We start from the raw sequence: 25,527 nt of genomic DNA on the forward strand, positions 1-25,527 counted from the left end.
AATCGATATTTTCAAACCAGATTATTTTTTGGCTTCGTTGCAACCCACTCTCGTGACCCTATTAAAAGACTATTTCAATGATTTACAGAAAAATATTAAACATAGATTTTAAGTAATCTAAATTTTGGGACTATAATCGAAAAATTAAATCACATTCAAAACCAGTGGAAAATGCAACTGAGTGGAAAATGAAACTGAAGTATTAAACAGGTAATAGACGAAGCAAAATTTGCAGAAAATAAAATCCCTACCAAAAATAGCAATTATTTGTTTCGTCTAATACCTGCTTTTAACATGTATATAGCGCAAGGGAACAAACAACTAAAAACAACTTTCTGGTTAGTCTCAGAAGCGATAGAGTATAACGTAATCTACAACAGGAATGCATCATTGTTTGTATTTAAAAATATTCTTAGCAGTAAGCGCTGGAGCCAAAGAAAGTTTTTTTGACTTTTGGAAAATATGTTTTTAGTTCCTAGTTTTAGTATTAATTGAATATGAAGTATGAATTGAGTATGAATTGTTATACCAAAGTTAATAAATAAAGTTGCGATTTTAAAAAACTCCTGTCGTAGATTCTTTAGAAATATTTGATATTATCTGTAATCAAAGATGCTGATTTTTTTTCTTGTGACCAAAGGACATAATACTCAAACACTCGCTCAGCAGTAAGCGTTCATGGCACGAATTTGAATTTCGAATAGTTGCTTCAAAATTGTAGATTTTCCTAAATTACAAAAAATATGCAAGAAATACTCCAATTTTGACGCAGTGCATTTCAAATGGTAAACTTTTCGATAAAATTATTTTTAACAGGATAATGTCACGTATCAATAAAAAAATTATTCTTATCCAAATTTTTATAACTAAAATTGTAAAAAAAATAACTTAACTGATCGAACTCTACAGGTTTTCTACCAGAATTTAAAACCTGATAGGTTTTCTGTTTGGGTCCAGTGATTTTCAATGTATTTACAACAGATCTTTCTGATTTAACTCCTGGGTGCACAAAGTCTTTATTTTGTGATGACACAAGCATTTCTGTAAAATGGAAAACAGTCCTCGTGTCATATGTAGTCGATTGCAGGAAAAAAACTTAGATATTTAGATATTTTCACTTCCTAGTTACAAAAGTGGGAAAATTCTTTAATTGCTTCTAAAACTCAACTAATCACTTTTCTCCATGAGCCTCGAGCCAAACAGTTATCACGTTATCACGATGACTGAGGTTATATGAAATTGGTCAGAAGAGGTTAAACAGTAGGGATTTAATTACTAAAAAGTATTATTTTCAAAGAGCACATTGAAAGTATGATGTCTTGAAGGTGAAGCTTTTTCGGAAAGTTCGTAACCACCTCCACTATCAGACAGTTTTACGTTCTGCTGTTAGAATGTTATTAAAACTGATGTCTTGATGGAAAACATGCTGGCACAGGCAACAGTACTGCACCGAGCAATGTATGAATAGAGCGCTGGTCACTCGTCGTCTATCAGTGCAGTAGAGCTCGATATTCATTTGTGTGCAGCCAAGCCAAGTGAAGACTACATTGCTGTTGTCGACGCACAGTGGGGCGTGTTGGGTTAACGCGTAGGTATTGTTTTGCGATCTGGAACACAATCGAATTGCCGTTTTAAATGTCTTCTTCTTCTTGTTTCGTATATGTAGTAGCAAATATTAGAATTCAATATGATTATTCGGGTGCCGCAAAAAACGCTGCGACACCGGGGACAACAAAATTCTGTTCGTACCGGTAGAGACAGATAGCTGGGCATATAAATTAGGTTCATTGTACAGATAAAATGCGTTGTTTATTTATTAACTCTATACTCTGTTTTTCTCATGTCCATTTTAAATTTTCTGTGAATATACATTTTTGTTTAAAAACTGTAATTCTTTATCGTTTTTTTTCCACGAACTTGTAACTGTAGGAAAATTATATTATGTGACATCTTTGCCGCTTGGTGATCGGAGAGTGAGCCATCTTTCACAAGACAAATAAATATTGTTTAATTTCTACTAAATCGTACTCAATTTAGGTCTGTATAGAAGCTTACCTTTTTGCGTATTGAAGAAAATTGACTGTATTCGAATGAAGGTATTCATCAATGTTAGAGAGAACATTCTTCTAAAATAGAGTGCTGCAAATAAATAATCAAAATACAGACCCCGTTTGATTTTGCCAAACACGACACGGCAGAATTTTCCTGTTGCCAAGATTGAATAATGCCAAAAATGAACGGTTCTATTTTCATGACTTTTTCATAGATATGGCCACCAATTTAGTTCCATGTCGTTTAAGGTGTCGCTTGATGAATTGAGGCTGACGACCTAGATACTAGATATTACTACCCGAGTAATTAAAGGCTTAGTACTGCTTAGATCATGATCATTATACATATTACCGGCACATGTTCCGGTTATGTTCCAGAAACCGTTTTACCGATTCCGGTCATTCGCTTCGGCAACATAAAGAACCAAAATACCTTTCTTTTGGAGGATGTTGAGCTCAAATTGGTTGAAATAATCAAGAAGACTAAGAAATGTGTTTAGACATAATCGCTCGTTTTGGCACATGTGTGTCAAAATCGAACCGTGCCAAAAGTAAAACGAGGTCAAATCAAACAGAGCCTCAAAGGGAAATATGAAACTATTGTAGTCCTACGTCAACTATGCGGTCGTATCATGGATACCACCCTCCTACTATTTTTCTATATTGAAGTTTATTTGCATGTACACTAAGGTCTTTTTTTACGCAGGGGATGCGTTTCAAATTTGCATGGTACAAAAGACTTTTTTAAGTTAGGAATATAACGAGGAAACCGTCTCAAAACGTTTGAACTTCGTTTGAATATGATATAGTAATTAATCTAAAGATTAGAATGCAATATTTTAATTTCAGAGTTTTTATACCAAAAATAGTGATTTATTTTGAAAGCAGGTATATGTACCTTTGGCCTAAAACGGAAAACGTGGTTGAAATGAGGTCGATATTTAGTACGGTTTTTGAGTAATTTGATAAGTTGATAAGCGATTGATCATGAGTTCGAATCATAGTAAAATCAGACCGTTTTCGGTGTCAGAGAGACTTTTATGCATGGGTTTATTCTCAGGCTCCCTCTCATCCCCCTACTTCGACCCTTTCGTTAAGCAAAATTTAAAAATTAAGGTAATTACAGTTGCTAATATTTAGTAGGAGTAATAACGAGTTTCGGTAAAGAGGAGCAGTGGAAAGTCTAAAAGTACGTTGTAGTAGAGGGAAGGGTAGAAGTATAAATATCCTTCACTTAACACGGTGACTAAGTGACCCTCTTCCTTTCCGTAGCAGTAGTTAGAGATGCGGAGGTAAACCCGGTCTCTAGTAACGATAATTATAACACTTCCTTTTTTCCTTCCCTAACCGTTATCGATCTATACCAAGCGGAAGCTATTGAATTGTTGTACATTGAAGATGCTAAATTAATTCTAGATTAGCCATCTAACGGTGGTTCTTTGTGCAAATTCACTAGCTCAGTTCCATTGCGAAGGATCAGCTACAAAACGCGTGTGGTCGCTCAAGCTTAAGGTCAAATAAAAGCAGAAAAATAAATAAACCTCCCGATAATACGTAGCCGTCTACTACTTTCGTTGATGCTTAAAAATTCGTGTCGAACAAAATTTTCAAGCACATTCGTTGCTGTTAAACATTGAAGGTTATATTTTGTCTTATCTCTATTGATTAGGACGATTTTTTTTTTTTTAATAAGGCCGTTACAAATTTTATTTTCATTTTATGTCGCCCCTCCCCCCCTTCAAAAATCTTGAATATAGGAAGGGGAAGAAAAAAAAGCTCAAACCGTTTTGTTCATTTTATTGGTTTTCCGACAGCATAAATGCTTAATTTAGCAACAAACAAGTCCAGTGACAGCGAGAGTATCGTCAAAAGGCAAGCGAAATAAATAATAATAATAATAATAATAAAGTGTTATTTTTCAACATTTATTTGAGTGCAAGTTACAAACGTCATAACTTGCACACAAACTTTGATCAAAGATATTTCTTTTTTTTCGTCTCGGTGTTATTTATTTTTTGCCACCCGCTTTGCTAACTTGGATAACCTTGGACATACAAAGAATTTGAAATTTGTATCAGCCTAATACCTAAACGTTAAACCAGAACCAGCAAACAACTAGAACTTATGATCTAACCTGATTATTGTATCCTATTTGTAGCGCATTCCATTACAAGCTATTATTAAGAGGTGAGGCTACTCTCGTTTGCTGGGGTCAATTCTGTTTTTAGATCCGAAGGCCTCATCGCACCACAGAGTGATAATTTTATGCTTTTTACACCTTATTACCTACATATTATTTCAAGCTCATTTATTTATTTATTTATTTTTAGCTACTGTTTTAAGTATTATTTTCTTACCCAGTTTTGTTTGCTTTCGTTCATTTCTTTTCATTTCCTCTCTTCATTTCTGCCCCTGGACCTGCAATTGCCGCTATTGGCTATTGGTACTGAACTGAAATAAAAACCTCGCCCATCATCGAACCATGCTATCATGCTGCCCGTTGATGCTGTATAACCCTCCACCTGCACCTGCCCCAGGACCCGCAGAGCTAGTCAAGATGTAATACTGTCCAAAAGCTCGGACAGTCTCGATCCGCCCTTCAGAAGGTTAGTTGTTTTTATTTCTTTTATTTTACGTTTATTATTATCTGTTCTTTAGCGTCGGAATTGCTTACTAAACATGATTTCCAGCAAACGATTTGTTTTGAGTTTATTGTACCCGAATTAATTTCCGTTCAGGCGCTACCGTCACAGATGGGTAGATAATTACTGTGTGGTTATGCGGGTATAAAAAACCTCACTTCGGTACCATCTGAGACGTTACACGTTTTTACGTAGCAGTCGGCGGACAACTTTGATGAGCTGCTGTTTCTAGCCACCATCAATCATCGGTTAGACTGCGAGTGAGAGGGTAGGGGAGTAAAGTCATCACAAACCCTTCCGTCAACGCGAGTGAGTGGGTTAGGTTCGAATATTCAACGAGCGGTCAAATCGATACAGTTTATTGGAACAAAGTTTGCACACCGCACGGTACAATACCGCCCAAATTAAATAAATTGAAAATTAAAAACACCGATAAATATTATCACAGTAGCATAATTTAATCTGTGATTGATAAGATAGCTGTGCAGATTTCATACTGCTAATTTTATAATAGGCAGATTTCGGCGGGTGTTGATTGCGATGACTAGTCTGCATTATTTTTCGAATTTAAGCTTCGTGCTATCAAGATATCAGTTGCAGTTTAGAGATGAACCGAGTAGAAGTGTAAATCCACTTAACAAGTGAGAAAAGCTTAAAATGAATATCAAATGTTATGTAAAGAAAAGCTTACAAGTTATTCGTTATATACAATGGTAAATCTTGTTGCTTAAAAAATGACAGAAAAATAATCTATGGTAACTTATATTGCTCTTCAAACCAAGCCAAGAACAAATGCTTCAGATTATGGAAAAACCATATTCACAAAAAGCAAAAAACAAAACTGTTTTGAAAACCGGTAAGACAGCAGTTCCTCCTAGAACGTTATGCAAAAAAGGCGTGTTGTTTGTTTACATCGAATTATCATCTCAAAAGGTGAAGCGTTCTTGAGATGGCTGTAAAGCAGTCGATCATCATGTCACCAGGCTGTACGTTTTAGTCTAAGGGTGATCTCAGAAAATAACGTCGCACCGGTTCAAGATCAACCGCTAGGTTGATTTACCCATTGCGATAGAGTTCAAGTTTCTTGTCCATCACTTTTTTGAAGGCCGAAAAACAAATGCGCGAAGATTCGAACTGTTAATTAATAATTTATTCTGCTGTGTAGTGTTTACGTGACTGTTGCTCAATATCGTTGTAACATCAAGCAGGAAACTCTAACCGTTAGATTACCATTCATTCAGCGGTTTATATTTGGAGGACTTACCTTTCCTAGCGCCTACCGGTTGCCTGGTCATGATGTCCTCGCTCTTATATCGCCTCTCGCGAAGCCGTGCAAGCAACACGGCCGGCGAGCGCCTAAACAACAATCAATGACTAGAAACGATCTGGTTGTCCTCATCAACACAGCGCGTTCGCGTCCGTGCGCACCGTCTCCTTATTGATCCGCCAAAACCGTTATTTTCTCCAAATGGCCGAGTCAAACCGAGCCGAGATACCGCGGGTGCATTGTTCCGTTGAGTGCGGTTCATGGCCGGTGGCGAACGTTGGTAGCCCCCGGCCGAACGCAACAATACCGCATTGTTCGGCTGGAAAATGGTTACGGACGAATGGCTCGGGTCGATTCTGTTTGCATGTTATGGTGACCAGTCAAAACGGCACCAAATCGAACAACGCCACGCTTGTTTACCACTTTCAATCGATTTTATCTACCACCACTCCTGCTTTGGTCCAAACGATCGAGAGTGGAACCGAAATTAACACGATTTGGTCTAGTGAATAGTAAGTGAAACGAGTGGGTCATTGTTGGGTGAAATAGCGTCGAGTTTATTTTACGTGAAAAAATTTCAATAGTGGTTTTTGTTGCGTATGAGAAAAATAAGAGATCGCATCATTTTGGTGAAACAACATCCGACTGCGTGTTCTTTGATGTTTACACCACAAATTACGAATAAAATGTTGTATGAAATACAGTTATTTTAAAATAAACTCGAGAAAATGTCTCCACCTCATACAGAAAACTGGCTGCTCGTAACTGTCTCTGATCCAAACGAAACTTTGCTGATATGTTACCTGCCACACAAGTTTGTCTTTCTTACTAATTAGGATTTGAGAAACTTGGAATAGGCTTGTTGAAAATTTACTAATGTATTGCAGAAAACTCAACAAATAAAACTCCATGTAAATGGCGTAAAAGACAAACTGATAGGATCATCGAATCTATGAGCTGAGACAATCATATAAAAACGACATATTTAAATTGTTGAATCATTCGAATTCAATAGATCTGAATTTGCATAATCTCGGAAACTTTTAGAAAGTTTATCACTGTGGGCTGTTCATTCAAACCATTCTGAATTTTAACATAATACATCTTTTACCAAAAATTAGTGTAAATCGAATGCCTTTATGAGTTCTTTTTCTATTGAATATACTGAAGTATTCAAATCAGATTAACACATTTATGAGAAAATGAGAATAAATAATGTAAAAATTAAAATGCGGAAGTGAACTGCGAACTATAAAAAAAAACAACATTTAAAAAACATTGAAAAAAAATATGTGAGATATATGAATATATATGTAATCATTGTTAAGTGAATCAATGAATATATATGAAATCATTGTTAAGTAACCGAAAAAAAATCCATTCAAATCAGCATCGAGAGTATGAAAATCCAAAATCTAAATTATTAGCAATTGGACTGAAGAAATCAGTGAATGTTAAAACATTGAACTAAACTACCTAAATGCAAAAATAAACTGAGAATTTTTGAAAAGAACAGAATTTAAAATTCTAATAAAGGAAATATTTTTGAAACCCAACAAAAAACCAACAAATATTGCATAGAAAAAAGATGTAACCTTTGGTGAACGTGAAAGAACATCGGATGGGATAAATATGAAAAATTATGTTAATTTCTCAGCTCACCAGTGATTGTATTTTAGCTTTTGAATTTTGTAAAATTCATAAATCCTAATTTTAATAGAATTTTTTATCAGGACATTAAATTTTCGTTTTTGACGTGGGACTACGTCTTTCTTCACTATACTAAGGTACATTCTGTGAAAACTGGATTGAACATGTAACGTTTTTGGTTGGCGAAATGGAAGATTTTAGATACTAATAGCGCTCAAACAACTGTTCCGATTTTAATAGTTAATATACCGTTGGAAAGCTGAAATATACAAGATTTGTTTGAAATGATAATTTTAGTTACCATTTTCCTATTACTCCGTGAAAATTGCGGAAAAGTTTGAAGGTCGAATATCCGCATACATTTTTCATACGATTGGTATATTTTCCTGACGCAGACTTCAAAAACATAGATGAAATGATTTCACGCATTCAGTCATTGGTTAGCAATGCCAGCCAATTGGCATATGACTTACATTTTAAGTCATAAAGTAGGCAATGTATGTGATTTTTTCGAGGATGCTGATAATGAACATGGGCTAAGGATGTGATATAGACTTAGAAAAAATTTACCTCGTCCAAACGGGACACGACCCCGCAATCTCCGATGTCTCCGGCATGGTGTTTTTTCTAAGTCCATATCACATCCTCAGCCCATGTTCATTATTAGCATCTTCGAAAAAATCACATACATTGCCTACTTTATAACTTAAAACCACAAACATAATTTTCTATTAGGAATTAGTTAATTTAGTTAATTAGTTAATTTTCGAGGGTCAAAATACTGAAATTATGAGCGCTTCGAGGCACCCTTAAATCATGTCTGATTAAGCTGAAATTCTGCAAGGGTTATCATTTTGGGAAAAAAACAAAATGTACATGGTCGGTTCTCAAAATTCGAAGATGACATTTTTTCCATAGGATGTACGGAACCATAGTGCTCGTCTCTTCCACCAGTTGTTCTCGAAGTGCGATATTAGTCTAATTAACAAGCCAGTTGTTGTAAGTTCAAATCCCTGATAAAATTTTAATATGATATTTTAGCTTTTAATAATTTACAAAAAAAGTATTCCAATTATTTTTTCTTCACATATTGACACGGTATAAAAACAATTTAATGTTTAACGGCCAATTAAATATCAAGCTTTCTAAAGTAACTTAAAAACTTAAAGCAAATTTTTTATCCTCGCTATCGACTACGGGCTAGAATTAAGTCTAACTTAAAACTAACATGGATATTTCAATCAGTGTTTTGTTGTTAAATGGGCGTCGGATGATCTTCGATTGGCCATGAATATGCAATATTCCGATTATGTTATTATTAATTTAAATCATTGACAAGCGTTGTCAAGAGACTACGATAAAAATAGTATAAATTGGCCAATTAACGACTCTGCAATGTCCGGTGTAAAATCTGGAGAGTTACGATTCCAAGGGACGACGAGACGGAGGCAGTTTATCATGTTGGTTTCCGCGTTAATCGTAACCCATGGAGACTGTGAGGAATCGTTTCAGATCTTCACCTAGTATTCGGTGCAAAATTTTTGATCAAAATTATGATATTTCGTGAACTTAGGGTAACGAATAACTCAAATGTTAACAATTTTATTCTACCCTACCGGATCTCCCTAAAACTTATTTCTTAAAAAAAATTATATTGTCATTTCAAACTTTTCTATTGTTCTCTATCCTTGGTATTAAACAAATCTATCATTGGTATTATAAAACATTAATCGGAATTATAGTTTTTGAACTGATATTTTTTTCTGAAAAATATTTTTCAATATTCGAATACGCTTTAGGAAGCTTCGTAGCCGTAAGGTTACAGAATCCGCTTTGACAAGCGAGTGGTGGTTCGTATCTTAGTATAGACCGTTCCGATAATTATAAATACACTTACGATCAACCGTCATTTCAAATAACAGTATTCAACCAAACGTTGGCTGCGTCCTGTTGTTTACATCCAAAAGAAACAGATGCTGTCATTTTTTCTAACATTTAGTGCGAAATTTTGAAAATGCGTGGCCTTTCTCCCGAGCAAAGAAAGCGAATTGTGCACAAATGGGGCACCGTGAGTGGTCTTTCTATAAGAAAATTAGCCAGTGAAGAAGGTATAAGTGTCGGAGCAGTTCAAACCGCATTGCGGAAGTATTGTGAAGAGTGCACATTTACTAATGCCCCAAGACGTGGTAGAAAACCCGGGCCTGTTGATCCCACAATGGACAAAAAGGTTAAGGAATACTACAAGCGGCATCCTTCAGTATCAGTACGAGATGTGGCGAGAAAGCTTGGAACCTCGGCGAGTAACGTTATGCGTGCCAAGGGAAGAATGGATTCGCAGACCCGTCGGAAGCAGAAGCAGCCAAAACGAAACCCAAAACAAGCTGAATCTGTTAAACCGAGAGCTCGGAAGCTTTATGACAAACTTCTGACCAAAAAATGGGGTGTGTTATCATGGATGACGAAACCTACATAAAACTGGACTATAAGACTCTGCCAGGACCGCAATTTTATACATCACCGAAGGGAAAGGATGTCCTTGGACCAGTGAAAGCCATTTACACCGAAAAATTCGACAAGAAGGTAATGGTTTGGCAGGCCATTTGTGAATGTGGGAAAATACCTCGTCCATTCATTACGAATGACAATGAATGGTAACATTTACGTGAAAGAGTGTTTGCAGAAAAGGTTGTTACCCATGGTTAAGCAGCATAACAATCCTCTAATCTTTTGGCCCGATCTTGCTTCCTGCCATTACTCTAAGGATGCCCTAGGGTGGTATAAAACAAATAATGTCACATGTGTCCCAAAGGAGATGAATCCTCCAAATTGCCCTGAAATTCGCCCTACTGAAACTTTTTGGGCTTTGACCAAGGCAAAGCTGAGGAAATATGTCAAACCAGCGGACAATGTTGAAAAATTTAAAAAAGATTGGCTTAAAGTGGTAAAAATGGTCGGAGAACACACTGTGCAAAAGCTTATGAGTAGTGTTAAGAGAAAAGTTAGAGAACTCGCGTATCCTACGAAAAATAATCCCAACTTGAATTGAAACTGGAAAGAAAACACTTATTAGCTATATTTCAGAATAAAATGACCCGAAAAATCCTGTATTTTTTGTTTTATTCAAGAAAGAAGATGTATTTATAATTTTCGGAACAGTCTATAGAACCAAGCCATTCAAAAAATTGGCAAAATGACTTTAAGTATAGGTTTATTCTCAGGCTCTTCCACACAAAACCTCCCTCCAGACTTAAAAACCGCTGGTCTAAAGCTTCGATAATATCATAGACTATAGCACGTTATACGCTATTAAAGTAATAGCTTGCAGGAGGATATGATAATGTCGATAAGGAAGGAAGTAGGTTACTAAGTCTGAAGGAGAAGACAAAAATCACTATAACCAGAGCCGGTTACTTCTCAATAAGTAACAAAAACAAAAATAGGCGAACGGCAAAAACGTCCGGACTGTTCCAAGAATAAAAAACTACTAGTCGTAGTGGGGTCCATACAAAACAACCTACGTCTTAATGAAACGTTACTCTTGATTTTTGGTATTTTCAAATATCAAATCCGTAGAGTGCGGAATGAAAAAACACTCTGCCTTTTCCGCAGTGTTAAATTTAAAAATAAATGAAGTTTTTGACAAATGCTACGCGAATTCAATATGTTCCTTACTGCAAAGGTTAAACCAGAGAAAAAAGGAGAGAAAGTTATCCTTCTTGTTGATTAGAAAACTATTTCTGAGGCTTTTAGAATCCATTAAAGAAAACGAAAAATGATTTTAAAAAAATTGGCTTTCTTTCGTCGATTTAGTCTGCAGTCCGTTTTTTGCCTATTTTAGAATAACTTCTCTTATATTTTTATTCATCCTAAATTGTTTATATCGTGATATTAGATTGCCAAATTTAGACTCTACAAAGATTTGCAATTTATTGCAATAAATTTCAAATTTTTATAGAGCCGTGGAGGAAAACTGTGTATTTCGAGAATATTGAAGAGCGGTAGGTTGAGTAACCTAAGTCAATAACTATCACGTAACAAAACGAGATTAGAAAAATATTGGTTCGACACGCTCGCACCACTCACTCTCAATACGAGTTGCGTTACGGTAGAGATATGAGCGCGGGAGATTATAGAAAAGAGAGAATATGCAATTTGGAAATCGACTTTTCGAATAACGCTTAGCGGTAGGTCTCAATAATATAGTCTTCTTCAAAGAAGTCCTAACGCAAATTCCAGTGCAGCAGCCAGAACCAGGTATAGTCACAAAATTCCATTCTCACAGACAAACAGACATTCGATACTACTTGATGTTGCATAGTCTGGAAAAGTGTGTTTTTCCGACATTCCTTCACCAGAATAAAGTGCTGGTATAAGGCTGGTTCCCGGCGAAATCAGGAGGTAACAAAAAATCAAGTTTTAAGACTCAGGAATTTAAAAACTAGAAAAGAGAGGGAGACAAATCGGAAAGGAGAATCATTTCTTGCCGGGGTTTCAAAAGAATAAGTTTATCAAATTTAATCTAGCAACAAACTCGAGTCCGGGCGGTTTTGGTTTCGTCCGCACTTACAGGGACTATTGTATTACAAGTCCCTGGCAAAGGTCTAGAAGAATAACTTAGCCTTCGTAATCGGGCTTGCAGAAGTTGTTCTACAAAAGGTCAAAAATTCATTTTTTGACTGATGAAAACATTGAATTGAAATTGAACTTTTGATATTGAAACCAAGTTTCAAATGCCAAATGTCTTGAAAAAACGCATGTAAAGTCGGTATTTGGGATTTGGTGTTATTTCGAAAGAAGCATAAATTTTGCAAAATCGAGTGTTGTCGTAAGTCGTTATATTCAAATTTTAATTTCAAATTTCAGAAATTAAATTTAAGAAGAAAAGAGTTTTTCAATTTTTTTTTCTAGGCCCGCATCTGCAGAAACTGGGGTAGACATAACTTTAAAAAAAGGTGGGCCACTTACAAAAAAGGTGGGGCCTGTTACTACATGTGTCTAAATACGCTTCGGGAAGAGAAAGCAAGCTTGTGATTGCTTAATCGCTGCTTTTCCAATTGGTTTTTAGTATGACCACGTGAAGGTTATATATTTCGTACTATAGCACGCTACAATACACGTGTCACGTGTGTTCTTACTCCAACTAGAGCAGTATTACATTGAAATGTTTTATTATTCTGGTTGACTCAAGCATTCATTCAAGTACGCTGAGGAGACCAAAAAACAGAAAGGAGCGTTCTAGGTTCCTGCGGGCCAATGTGAAAGCAGTAAAGCGGGTCCAACAGTTGGACTACTGGTTGGGCCACTGGTGCAGGGCCTTTTACTCGATGTGGAAGATATCTGATAATTTTTCTACAAGTTTACCATGTATTTAATGCTGCAAGCAGGGTTTTGAAAATGACTGTAAGACGAGAGTAAGGCCGATGCTTTAATGCAAGCAAAGTAGTGCGAAACATTTTTTTCTTGTGTGGGAAATAATATCAACAATGGGAACGGTTTGCTTCATGTTCCACATGACATCGGTCTAAGAAAAAGAAGAAACGAAGGAGTGCGAGTCCAATATCATCAATAACAGCCGGAGACGATCAACAAACTGTCAACAACGCAGGCCATACCAACAAGACATGAACGAACAAAATACATGCGCAAGAATGAGCTGTCGTGTGCAACACAAGACAGCTTCGTTACCTGCGTAAGCTTTAGCTGTATGTGAGCTCTCATGAACAGTATATTCATTAGGCTGTTAGAGTAGAAAGAGAGAATAGTCGTCGATTTAGTGTCACTCCGCTGTCTTTTTTTACGAAGCCTGGCTGCAAGAAATAAAATGTTCCATGTTTATCTTGGACGCAACAGAGAAATATTTTTTATTTCCAAATACAGTTTCATGTCTACTTCATGTACTAATACATTTAGATTTTCCGAGGATGAGGAAAATGTCGTTTACGTACAAAATAGGAAGAATAGGTCTTAAATGGAAGCCATGGGGGACATCTGATGTTACATGAATAGGATTTCCTAGTTAAATATGATTTAAACCACTTCAAGAGACCAGGCTCAATTCCTTTTTTTTGCAGTTTAAAAAGTAGCATTAGGGTGTCAATATGGTCAAATGCCTTACTAAAGTCTGTATTAAGAACTTCAACGTGATTCCCATTATCAATGGCATTCAGTGAGTAATCTACAAATTCAGGTAGATTTGTGAATGTTGAGTGGCTTTTGAAAAAACCGTGTTGTTTGTTTATTATTCGATTTTCGGGTTAGCATAATAGCAATTCCACGATAATTATATGATTTGATTTTCTTCAAACTTAGTTTCATGTTATGTTTCGAAAATTAAACCAAATCTGAAGACACAAAATTTTTAAAATGTCCATGGTCTTTAAATTTTAGGATAAACCGTATAGATTATTTTTGAAAGTTCGTTTTTATGCCAAATGACAATTCGTCGAGTTTCGACCAGCAATGATTAGAATGAAACTTTGCACACTATGGTTACATGAAAAGCTGTCTAAGAACGAGTTGAGAAATGATACTTCCTAAACAAATCATTTACCAGAGAGCCATATTTTTAACCGAGGAAACAGGAAACTGTCACAGTTCGACGAAAACCTGGAAAATCAGAGAATGTCAGGGAATTCATTTTTCGATCTGGGAAATCACGGAATATCAGGGAAACTGAAAAACTGATTCGGGACCTCTACGGTTCGGTTTAGTATCCGATAGAATACTTTTCTCACTGGGATCTCAGATTTGCGTTAATCGTTGCACTTTTTTGTGCCGATTGCTTGAAAAATGTCAGGGAAACTAATATTATATTTCAGAGAATATCAGGGAAAATCAGGGAATTTTATTTTGAAAACTTTTTCGCCACCCTGTGTCACTCGGAGCTAAATTTGGCGAAACCGAAAGGTAGAGAACTTAATCGTAGTGTAATTCCTCCAATTGATCGGTCGTATATCGAGCAGAATGGGTGGGAGCATTGTTTTGGTGAGAGAGCACTTTTTCTTCGGCATTTGCAGCCGTTTCATCTTAATTTCAACGTCTAATCGATCCAATATATATACAAAAATATAGTTCATTGATTGTTTGAATATGTTAAAAGTACACTAAAGTCGCTTTTTACGCGGGGGATACGTGCCACGTAAAAAAAACCGCGTAAATTCCGGAATCCGCGTAAAAAAAACCGCGTAAATTCCGGAATCCGCGTAAAAAAAAACCGCGTAAATTCCGGAATCCGCGTAAAAAAGCCGCGTAAAAAGCGACCTTAGTGTATTCGATAAATATTATGCATTTCAAATCTGAAAAATATTGACCATCACTTTACTGGTAGATTTGTTGTGATTTTATAGAAAGATTCGCTTAATCAATAGCAGATTCGCTGGTCATAGACAGACATGTTGTTTTTTTTATCAATTGTTAAGAAACACGACACACATTGCCAGCAGCTTCCTCATATTCATGAATGTTATGACCAACGCGTTATTTTGAGATGCTGATGGTCTGAACTAGCTCGCATATTTTTTTTTGCGGTCATTTAGCACGACTTCATGTTTTTCGGCAATTTTTTAGGCGTAACTTCCTGTGGCCTTCCCAAAGGTTGAATAAGCTGGAGCATATATTTCGCAATACTTAATAAGCCATTGCTTCGCTTGAACACCATTGTTTCCATCAGAAAGCAATGCTTCAAAAACAAAATTTCCTTTTATTTACATGGTAACCAAAATCACAGAAGTAGCATCACTTCAAGAGCAATAACTTGTGAACGAGTTCATAACATGCCATAAAAGTTCTGACAGCGTTCTAGTTAAGGTTGGTAAATCAGACAAGCCTCAAAAATTTCTGATTTACAACGCCATTTCTGTGGTCATAGGACCACGTTAAGCAAGTGTTTGCAATAATCCTTAAATTCTAGCGTAAACCCACAAGTTAACTCAGCACTACAAATCGATTTTTTTTTTTTTATTCTCGCTTATTTACCGTCGGTCTAGTTCCGCCACTGTTGTTGTGCCAATCACCGACGCCCGGGGAGGCGACTCCACCCAGGACCCTAACTCACGACCCGTTGATTAACGGACCGGCGCCAACGGTGTCCGCTCCCGGTCTCGGCTAGAATTGAATCTAGACCAGTTGGGTTGGTTGTGAGTGGATCACGCCACCTCACAACCATCGACACCTATGTCGGCGGTGGGATTCGAACCCAGGCGTCGAGCGTGGTTGGCGGAGACGTTACCAACTACGCTAGGCCCCCGCTTACAAATCGATTGTCGATAAAAAATAAATGGAGAAAAAATTTAAAAAAAATGTCTGTCCCTATTTTAAACCCTGGCTAAATACAAATACTGTAGCAGGTAGGAAATGGGCTCCCTCCGTTAATCGATTCGATTCATTCGTGCGTCATGGGAGTCGCCAGTAGAATGGTGTAACTGAAAACGATATGGCAGTCTGCTGATAACGATGAAGATGAAGGTGCAAAGCTGATATCAGGTGTAACTTGGATATATGAAATATATCAAACTTACAAAGCAAAGCCTCGGTGCTACATTCCGCAATCGGAGCTTGACCCTTTGTTTTCATTATACAGTTGGTCATCAAATCTACACAGGTATTAAATTGTAGAAGACAAGCCTCAATCGAAATTTTCTTATCGGTCTAAAAGTAATAAAAATGTTTGTAAACATGTTTGTAAACTGATAAAAGTTATTAGTTTACAAACATGGACACCATTCCGTGATGGTTGCTTTGTTAGATTGAGAGGTGGAAGGATTAGACTGACGATCATGACTAGTTTTAATTTCACCAGCATTCTCACTCAGAATCAGAAAATGGGTTATCTTCACAAGATGATAAAGATTTCATATCGGTTTACCCGGTTCGTTTGGATTTAAACGTACGACCAGAAATCGAATCCCACATGAGCTATTCTCAAAGAACAACTTGCTAGTACTGCACTCTAGACTTTCGTCTGCAACGGCGTAAATATCACCAAAGCATCGGCCTTCCCCAAAGGACGTACTTTGGTCAAAACAAAATAAATTGCAACGCATCGCACGTCTGTTCAGTTCACTAGACGATTGTGCGCTCGGTTGGCAGAACCAGTTTTTAAAGGAAGAAGGCAGCACCTGTCTACGTTTGCTTACATCATCTGCGGCGCGTGATTTTATGCGCACTTTGATTCGCGCGTTGATTGTAAACGCTAGCACCGCGCCGCCGCCGTCCGGAAACGTTATTTCTGCGCTTGTCGCCACCTAGGCAAAGAAGAAACCAATTAAAAGCGCTCTAAAGACTAAAGTAGACGTGATTCGGAAGCGCAACGACCGCACCCCGCCTGAGTAATCACGAACGATTGTGAGTGCACTTGAGAGGGGTGTTACCGCGATGCTCGTGTGTGTGTGGAAAACATTTCTAACCTGATGACCTCGGGGGTGATTTATGTGCAATTAACTGGGACGATTGCACAATACACAGAGTTCGACTTCATTGCGGTGTCGAAAGATGAATGGGTCTGTTTGTTTCCGATTTGCTATATTCGAAAAGTAACGAACCGTTGAATCTATCGGAATGATTTGTGAGTTTCTAACCACAGCAGGACACTCTGACTGTTTGTTCTGCTCTGACTAGCGTGTCTCTTTAGTGCTGTTGGATTGGTATGTTGATAAATAACGCAACCTTGCGTAATATCAAGCATATTGATGAATTTACATTCACTTCTGAGATACTTGTAACGATAATAAGGGGATTTTGCGCAAAATAGTCTATGGAGTTGGAAAAACTTTCTCAAATTTCAGTGAAACTTTTTTAGTTCGACAAAAATTTTTAAATGCTGTTTTTTTAAGAAACGTCTTGTCACATATGTAAAGTTAGCCTCACAAAAAAGGTATAGTATTCTTTTTCACTTGAATTTCGATAGGTTAAAAGTACTTCTAATAACAAAATTTCAAGAAATTTACTCCAAAGTGAGAATAAAGCGGCTTCCGCAAAAGAAACAAAAACGCATAACGCATATATCACGCTAGCGAGTGTTGATCCCACACGCAAATCAGGCTTTAATGAAAATCCAACTTAATAAGGCGACAGTCAAACCGCAATGGTGACAGTTCGTTTTCCAGTTTTGTTGATTTAACTGCACAGCTTAGTTCCTACTTCGACCTTCAGATGTCGTGACAATGTTGGCAAGCAACTGGCAGCAGAAACCGCGCTGTGGTTTATTGCTGCCAGGATCATTTCTCGACTGATTGGCACTTTGTGGTTTACCCTTTATAGAGTGAAGTAATTTGAGTCACTTTGAAAGTAAAATTAACGAGCGGAAGGGTCATCTTTACTTAATAGAGTTCTTTGTTTTTGCGAGGCGATGAAATGTGTTTATTTATAGCTTTCGCTATAAAAAAACAGCAATCCTTTGAAGAACACACGCTCGCTGCAAACTGGAAATGCAACATGAATCCTTTTCTGTCATGTTTCACGGAAATACATTCTGTTCAATTGTTTGCCTGCCCCCTTCCAGTAGAGCACTGACTCTCACGTGATCCACTTGCTGGTGCTAAGGTCAAATCGCTCGAGTTTACTGACTGGAACCAGTTTTGTCTCCACAGCCGGAGTTAGTTGTTAGCTCAGAGCGATCTAACTATGGGATTGAAGTTTTAATTTTTCCCCAGGCAGCTTTAGTGTCGTTAATGTTCTATTTTGCTCCGCTGTGATTTTGTTGGCCTTGCGTAGTTAATTTCTGTTGAATGTCTACCCAGTAGGTCCCGCACGCGCGTCGTTCTAATGGTTAACTAATTAGTCCGGACAGGTGTTAACATGGGTCCTACGGAGTCGTTTCGAGAAGCGCTTGTCTGTTCGGCACCCGATAAGGTAACCATTATACATACCAACAACGGCCTGCGCTCCATTTGATACTGCCACAAATCTCGGTAGTGCCACCAGCCAAAGGGATAAGATATTCGCGTGACCGCTCTATAATTAAATTAACCTCTGCTTTTACCCGATGCAATCTTGATATGCACGAGTGTTTACACTTAAGCTTAAAAATCTAGCAAAATCATTAGCTGTGCCCGCAGGGACAATTTTTCTACGTCGAACAAATTGCTTCGAACACGAACACGTTTGCCGGAGATTTGAATCTTTCTGTTTATAGGTTAACGAGTCCGTTGGACCTGTTGAGCTGAGCGGATTGGTAACCTGGGGTGCTAACACCAGGTCGACGACTGTTTATTGTTTTCGTACAACTTCATCACCTACAAGAATGGAACATAAAATGTTTCAAGTTCCAATTTTGTTTTTTTACAATCACATTTTAATGACGGTTCAAAATGTTTCGATCACAGATGATGGCTGTTATGGTCGATTAGAGGCCTCTCGGTGTGTCCAACAGGCTGGAAAGTTACGAATACAGTGCGAGAAATTCCTATAAGCGCATATATATATTTTGGCTGTTAGGTCAACTGGATACATATTTTCAAAATATTTTCATGGGATTTAAATGAGCTTTGAAAATCAAGTTTATCTTACCAAGAAGAGTCCCAATCCTATTCTCAACAGTTACTTGAAATAAAAAAACATGTTTTTGAAGTAGAAATTCTTATAAGCGCACATCAGATTTATTGTCAATAAACGATTTTAAATAGTTTCATAGATACGGTTTGACATCGAGTCAATCAAGTTATCCAACATTTCTTGTGGAATTTTATTCCACTCGTCCCTTACACACCTCTCCAACTCACGAACCGTTCCGAACTGCCGCCCATCACTGTAGACTCGCCTTACCAGGATTGCCAGAGGTTTTCAATGGGATTGAGGTCCGGGCTACGAACTGGCCAGTCCATAACCTGAATGTTTCTTTCGAAAAACCATGACAATGATTTTTTACTTACGTGAATGGCAGCATTATCCTGCTGGAAGATGAAGTTTTCGTCCATGATATCTTCCGTAAAAGGCACCAAAATACTGTCTAAGAGCTCTAAACAACTGTCGGAGTTCATCCTTGTCGATTTAGTGGCAATAGGAGTCTTCCCTTTTCTTGAAAACGCAGCCCACATCATGAGATTTCAACCTCCAAAGTTCCTACTCAACTTCACTTGGGGATTTTTTCGTAGATAATTCAAATAATACACACAGCAGTCGAGACCATCAAGATTGAACTTTTTCTCGTCGGAAAAGATCACTTCATCCCACTCTGCCTTCCAATACATGTGCTGCTTAGCAAAATCCAATCTTGCCTTTATGTGCCTTGGGGTGAGGTTTGGTTTCTTTGCCTTCTTCGTGTAAACCAGATGTCCAGATCCTCGCAAAATTTGAGAAACACGTCTTTTCGTTATGGGAAGGTCCAGTTCCTGCTTTATTTCCGGAGCATTGAGCTTTCCACCCAAGTAACACACGTTGGTATTGAATAGTTGACGTTACCTATTCCATGACATCAATATCACCAGAAAAGCGCAAAACATGAAGGCTAGTAGAACAAGTACCGATAACTGCATGCAAGCAAGCCAACTTGATATAATTAAGTGGCAAAATACATCTCGAGTTCTAATACGGCAATGCACAAATCTGTTGCTATGACAACTGTTAACCAGCGCATGCGCAAATGTGTTATGTCTGCGCAGTGCAACTAGATCGGCAATTTCTTTTTACAGTGGCAGTTTTAATTTATTATAAAATGATGACAAGAAATAATATTCAACCATTCAAAAAGAGTTGTTTCTTTCGCTTGAATATTGAAATTGTTTTCGCATAGTTTCAACGTTATCTGAATATAAAATCTAACAAAACTAGAAAACGTTGTTAGATATACAATAACAAAAATCTGAAGTGATATTGGTTACACTGCAAGGGTTTTGTTTATCTTTTGATGGCGCGTCAAAACCGCTCCGAATAAATATAGAAATCGTTCATATAATTTCAATAATAATTTGATCAAGTAATTTTAAGTTAGGTGTTAAATGCTACGACTACTGTACTAAGGAAAAGCATTTTACAGGTACGTAGTGTTGTTATTGTGTAATGTCTTACGAAAAGACCAAGTGATAGTGATTGTCATTCCTGAACTCATTTTATTAAAAACATCTCCAAAACCAGAAAAAACGAGCTTGTTTTCGAAATGCGGTTGTATTACTGATGAAAAACAACTTCAAACACAATATAATAACACAAGTTTTCAATTACGCTTGTAGTACACTTATATGACTGCTTTCGTTGTTACTTATTTTCTAACATGTTTTGTGTGTTACTTGGGCAGTCTCCCCAAGCTGAATGATGCGTTTCCGGTCACGGTTTGAAATTTTGGAGTTACCTTTAAGGGCTATTCCCACTGCTTCCGTTTAGGGACCGGGCCGGGACCGGGCTCGTCCGGGACTTTTCATGCATTCACACTGCGCCGTGCTTGAACCGTGCCCGCGCTGCGCTCTGGCTGAGAAATGTTGGTGTGTATATGTGAAAGAACGTCTTTCTCTTTTTTTCATACCGCAGCTCACTCCGCGCGAAATATGTCACTACAACATACACGCATCCACCCGAGTGCCTTCCGTGCACTCTCCGGCCAACACAAAGTATCGTCGGCAACGATAGTTTTTCTCTCGCACTGCGGCAGCACGACGGCAACTCAACGCTGCCCCGGTCTGGGCACGGCGCGTCGGTGTGAATGCGTTCATAAGAACGCACGCAATCAATCTCAATCGAGCCCGGACGACACGCGAAACAGCCACGGCCCGGTCCCGGAACGGAAGCAGTGGGAAAAGCCCTTTATTGTTCTTTCTGATGCCATATTTTTGGCCTTTTTGAGAAAATTTCCGATCACTGTTTCCCCTCTATTGATCCTCTTTGCTATTTCTTGGTTGCTTAAGCCGACATCCTTCAATTCAGTTATCAATCTTTGCTCAGTTTCGTCCAAGAACTTGCCTTTCGGCATCTTGAAGCACGATTCTATTGCGTCACTTCACCGCGTGGCTAATTGTGGTTTAGTCGTTCCTACCTACAACCGCATCAGGGTGTTATGACCAAGATATTTACATACTGGTGGGATTTTTTTTAAAATGCCAGTTGCGCTTATAACATTTTCGCTTCACAATTTTAAAAATGTTTCAGCAAGAAAATATGTTGACGCCAGTGCACAGTGGACCAATAAGGCAAAAAGTGGAACTTAATTTAATAGCGCCTTTTACCTTCACCTCAGCTTAAAAGTGTCTTCGGAACAATTGTTTGTATGAATGACCCGCATAATCGCAAATAGTCAAAAAGAATGAAAAGTTTACTATACTAAAAATAAAAAAAAATAACTTTTTTGTGTTAAGAGATAGAAGAATAGTTCATTCAGAAACGTTGTAGAAGATTCAAAAACATGAAACTTTGTTGAACAAATGAAAATCCTATTTTCTTTCGGTACAAAGTTATAAAGTATATTACATGGAACTTACTTAAACTTAGTTTTTTGAACTTAACTTTTGTTGGTTGCATTTTACACGAAAGCATTATTCGGAGGAATTGGGAGAATTCGCGCTTTGTGTTTTATGTATAATTCATTCCATGATTGTGCCGATACCACACGGACTGCTGGATGGCAGCAGATAACAGAAATGCAGCACTTACGCTATTGCGTCTTAAAACAAAACGGTTATAGTTCGACATCACAATTTCCACCTTCATACTCATGTCTACCGTCGGCAGCATAAAACATGCACGATCTGCTTCCATGCGACTTTAGTCATATTTATTTTATTAGTTATCCCAATCCACAACGTGCAAAAAATCGATGTCGGATATTGCGCGCTATCTGGACCATGAAGCATTTATGCGATAATTGAACGAAATTTGCAACTACAGCAACCAGTCTTTTTCAAGGCTGCTAAATATATTTGGAAGAGCATAATGAATGGTTATTACTAAATTACAACTTTGATTACAGTTTGATGCTGCTGCAATTGCTTAGCAGTGTGATGTATATTACGATTCATTAACACTGTGCAACACAAGCGTTATATGCGAAACAAATCCGATTCCAAACAGAAAAGTTCAGCCAGTTCTGCTCACGGCGCTGAGTCCGTTTTAGAAAATTCATAACACTTCATTAACAAATATGTAACGTCTTAAAGAAGACGGTTGTTACGAGAACGGAAACATCTTCTTCCTTCAAGCCGTGCAACACACGATACATGTTATATTGTTGCCTTTATAAGGCAAGTGTAATAGTAGAACGTTTGTTGTGATCCGCCAACCGGGAAGCAACCGAAAATGTTTCTCCTTACAACGAGGTTTTACCTGTTGTGACGAATTTCCTGGCTCCTTTGTCGCTTGCCTCTGGTGCTACTCAATGATGATACATTTGTTGCCAGGTACACAGTTGACGATAAAATAATGCGCTTTCGCGCTCAAATTTCGCTTATATATCGACAAACTGTGAGCAGCGTAGCCCATCCTCTTTTTTACGTACGTTGGAGAATGGCATAACTGGAAATAATTTTTCCAGTTATCCCAATCCACAACGTGCAAAAAATCTATGTCAGAGCGGATATTGCGCGCTATCTGGACCATGAAGCATTTATGCGATAATTGAACAAAATTTCCAACTACAGCAACCAGTCTTTTTGAAGGCTGCTAAATATATTTGGAAGAGCATAATGAATGGTTATTACTAAATTACAACTTTGATTACAGTTTGATGCTGCTGCAATTGCCCAGCAGTGTGATGTATATTACGATTCATTAACACTGTGCATCACAAGCGGTATATGCGAAACAAATCCGATTCCAAACAGAAAAGTTCAGCAAGTTCTGCTAACGGCGTCCGTTTTAGAAAATTCATAACACTTCATTAACAAATATGTAACGTCTTAAAGAAGACGGTTGTTGCTTGACATCACAGCATAATTGTGACCCTTATATCCGATACGAGAACGGGAACATCTTCCTTCAAGCCGTGCAACACATGATACATGTTATATTTTGCCTTTATAAGGCAACAATAGGTTGACAAGAGGAATGTAACAATTTACTCGGAGCAGCACACGTACGGCGGTCTGAACTTTGCGGCAAGTGTAATAGTAGAACGTTTGTTGTAATCCGCCAACCGGGAAGCAACCGAAAATGTTTCTCCTTACAACGAGGTTTGACCTGTTGGGACAAATTTCCTGGCTCCTTTGTCGCTTGTCTCTGGTGCCATCTCAATGATGACACATTTGTTGGCAGGTACACAGTTGACGATAAAATAATGCGCTTTCACGCTCAAATTTCGCTTATATACCGACAAACCGAGCAGCGTAGCCCATCCTCTTTTTTACGAACGTAGTAGAATGGTATAACTGGAAATAATTTTTCCAGTTATCCCATTCCACAACGTGCGTAAGAAATCTTTGTCAGAGCGGATATCGCGCGCTATCTGGACCATGAAGCATTTATGCGATAATTGAATGAAATTTGCAACTGCAGCAACCAGTCTTTTTCAAGGCTGCTAAATATATTTGGAAGAGCATAATGAATGGTTATTACTAAATTACAGCTTTGATTACAGTTCGATGCTGCTGCAATTGCGCAGCAGTGTGATGTATATTACGATTCATTAACACTGTGCATCACAAGCGGTATATGCGAAACAAATCCATAAATGTCAATTTACGAAGTTTTCAATCATTACAAACCACTTCTTACAGCATCTCGATCATACTTATGGTTCATAACAATTTACAGAAGGGGCATCTTTGCCGATTGAGGATTCCGGCCTTTCTCCGGTTAAACTCCGTCTTCTTACAGCATCATGAAATACAAACAATCTTCATATTCATATACTTGACCAAAGATTCCGACGATACCTTCGGAAAATTAAAATTCTTTCTGCTTTGTTTATTTTAAACATTTAACAAGGCTGAAATTATTAACTGTTACTGCACAGTTCAATCGTCTGGTAAATACAACTAACATCAAACATTTATGAATTGATTATACGATTTTTTTATGTTTCTTTCAACAGAGTCGACTTGAGCACATTGATTAGTGCGTTTTCGACGTAGAATTATGTCTTACGGCAACATATATAGGGGTACAAATTGTAAAACCGAAAGCATCGAGAGCGTCACGTATATTGCCCACTTTCAAAAGTTCTGAACTCAGCTAGTTTCCAACGGATTCCGTTTATTTTTAAAGCAAAAATAATATACGAAACAAATACGGAAAAATATATCGCTTCACACCATTGAAATGATTAACCCTAATCGAGTGTATTTCCAAAGCTATTGCAAAAAATTATTACCCTAAGACAGGCTGTCGTAATTCTACGTTAACCTTGCGGTCGTTTCTTATAAACAACCTCTTCCACTTTTTTGTACTTAACTTTTGTTAGTTACATTTTACAAGAAAACGTTGTTGTACTACTTTCGTTTATGTTTTCATTTTTTAGAAATTTCACTATTCCTTGCTTCTATGTTAAAATGTTGAAATTTTTGTATGAAACTTTATCCATACTTATCATATATAATTTTATCTGAGGGATGAACAAATTATTACCAAAAATTTAATGATTTTTGACAGAGTCACCATCAGGATTGTCATTTCTCTGCAGAGAATCACTAGCGTGTAGGAGAATATCTTTCACTGCGTAAAAACTGCTCTCACAATGGTGGGCATAGGGACGCACTTGCTTGAAGAAAGCAGCGAATCGTGTGTTACTGAGTAGCTCGCAAAAAAACACCGCAGTGGAATCTGAAATATCTTTTCAGATCTAGTGTGATCTCTCTCACGGATATTACGCTCAATAACCACACACAGCAGAGCTCACCTTAGTGCTTTTACTGTGTGTCTCTTAAGCATATATTAAATGAGGGGAGCATCTCGGTAGGAAAATAGATTGCGTTGTTTCTGGAAATTGAAAAAAATTCAGCTGCTCCTCAAGCATGTTTATTGACCGCAACAGAAAGTATGGACACACTTAGAAATAACTGAA

At 37.6% G+C, this 25,527-nt stretch overlaps 1 protein-coding gene across 14 annotated transcripts in view; it reads left to right on the plus strand.

Moving 5' to 3' along the window:
• Positions 1-25,527, plus strand: part of LOC129727253 (TLD domain-containing protein 2) — a 494,969-nt gene that overhangs the window by 302,957 nt on the left and 166,485 nt on the right. For 10 of the 14 annotated variants that reach the window (XM_055684882.1, XM_055684871.1, XM_055684875.1 and 7 more), the window contains one exon: positions 4,589-4,657. The exons of the other annotated variants lie outside the window; for them this stretch is intronic. In XM_055684882.1, the coding sequence (XP_055540857.1) occupies positions 4,589-4,657 (69 nt within the window). The remainder of the gene's footprint in view (positions 1-4,588; positions 4,658-25,527) is intronic. 14 annotated transcript variants of the gene reach the window in all.

Source organism: Wyeomyia smithii, chromosome 3, assembly GCF_029784165.1.
Source record: "Wyeomyia smithii strain HCP4-BCI-WySm-NY-G18 chromosome 3, ASM2978416v1, whole genome shotgun sequence".
Classification (NCBI taxonomy): Eukaryota; Metazoa; Arthropoda; class Insecta; order Diptera; family Culicidae; genus Wyeomyia; species Wyeomyia smithii.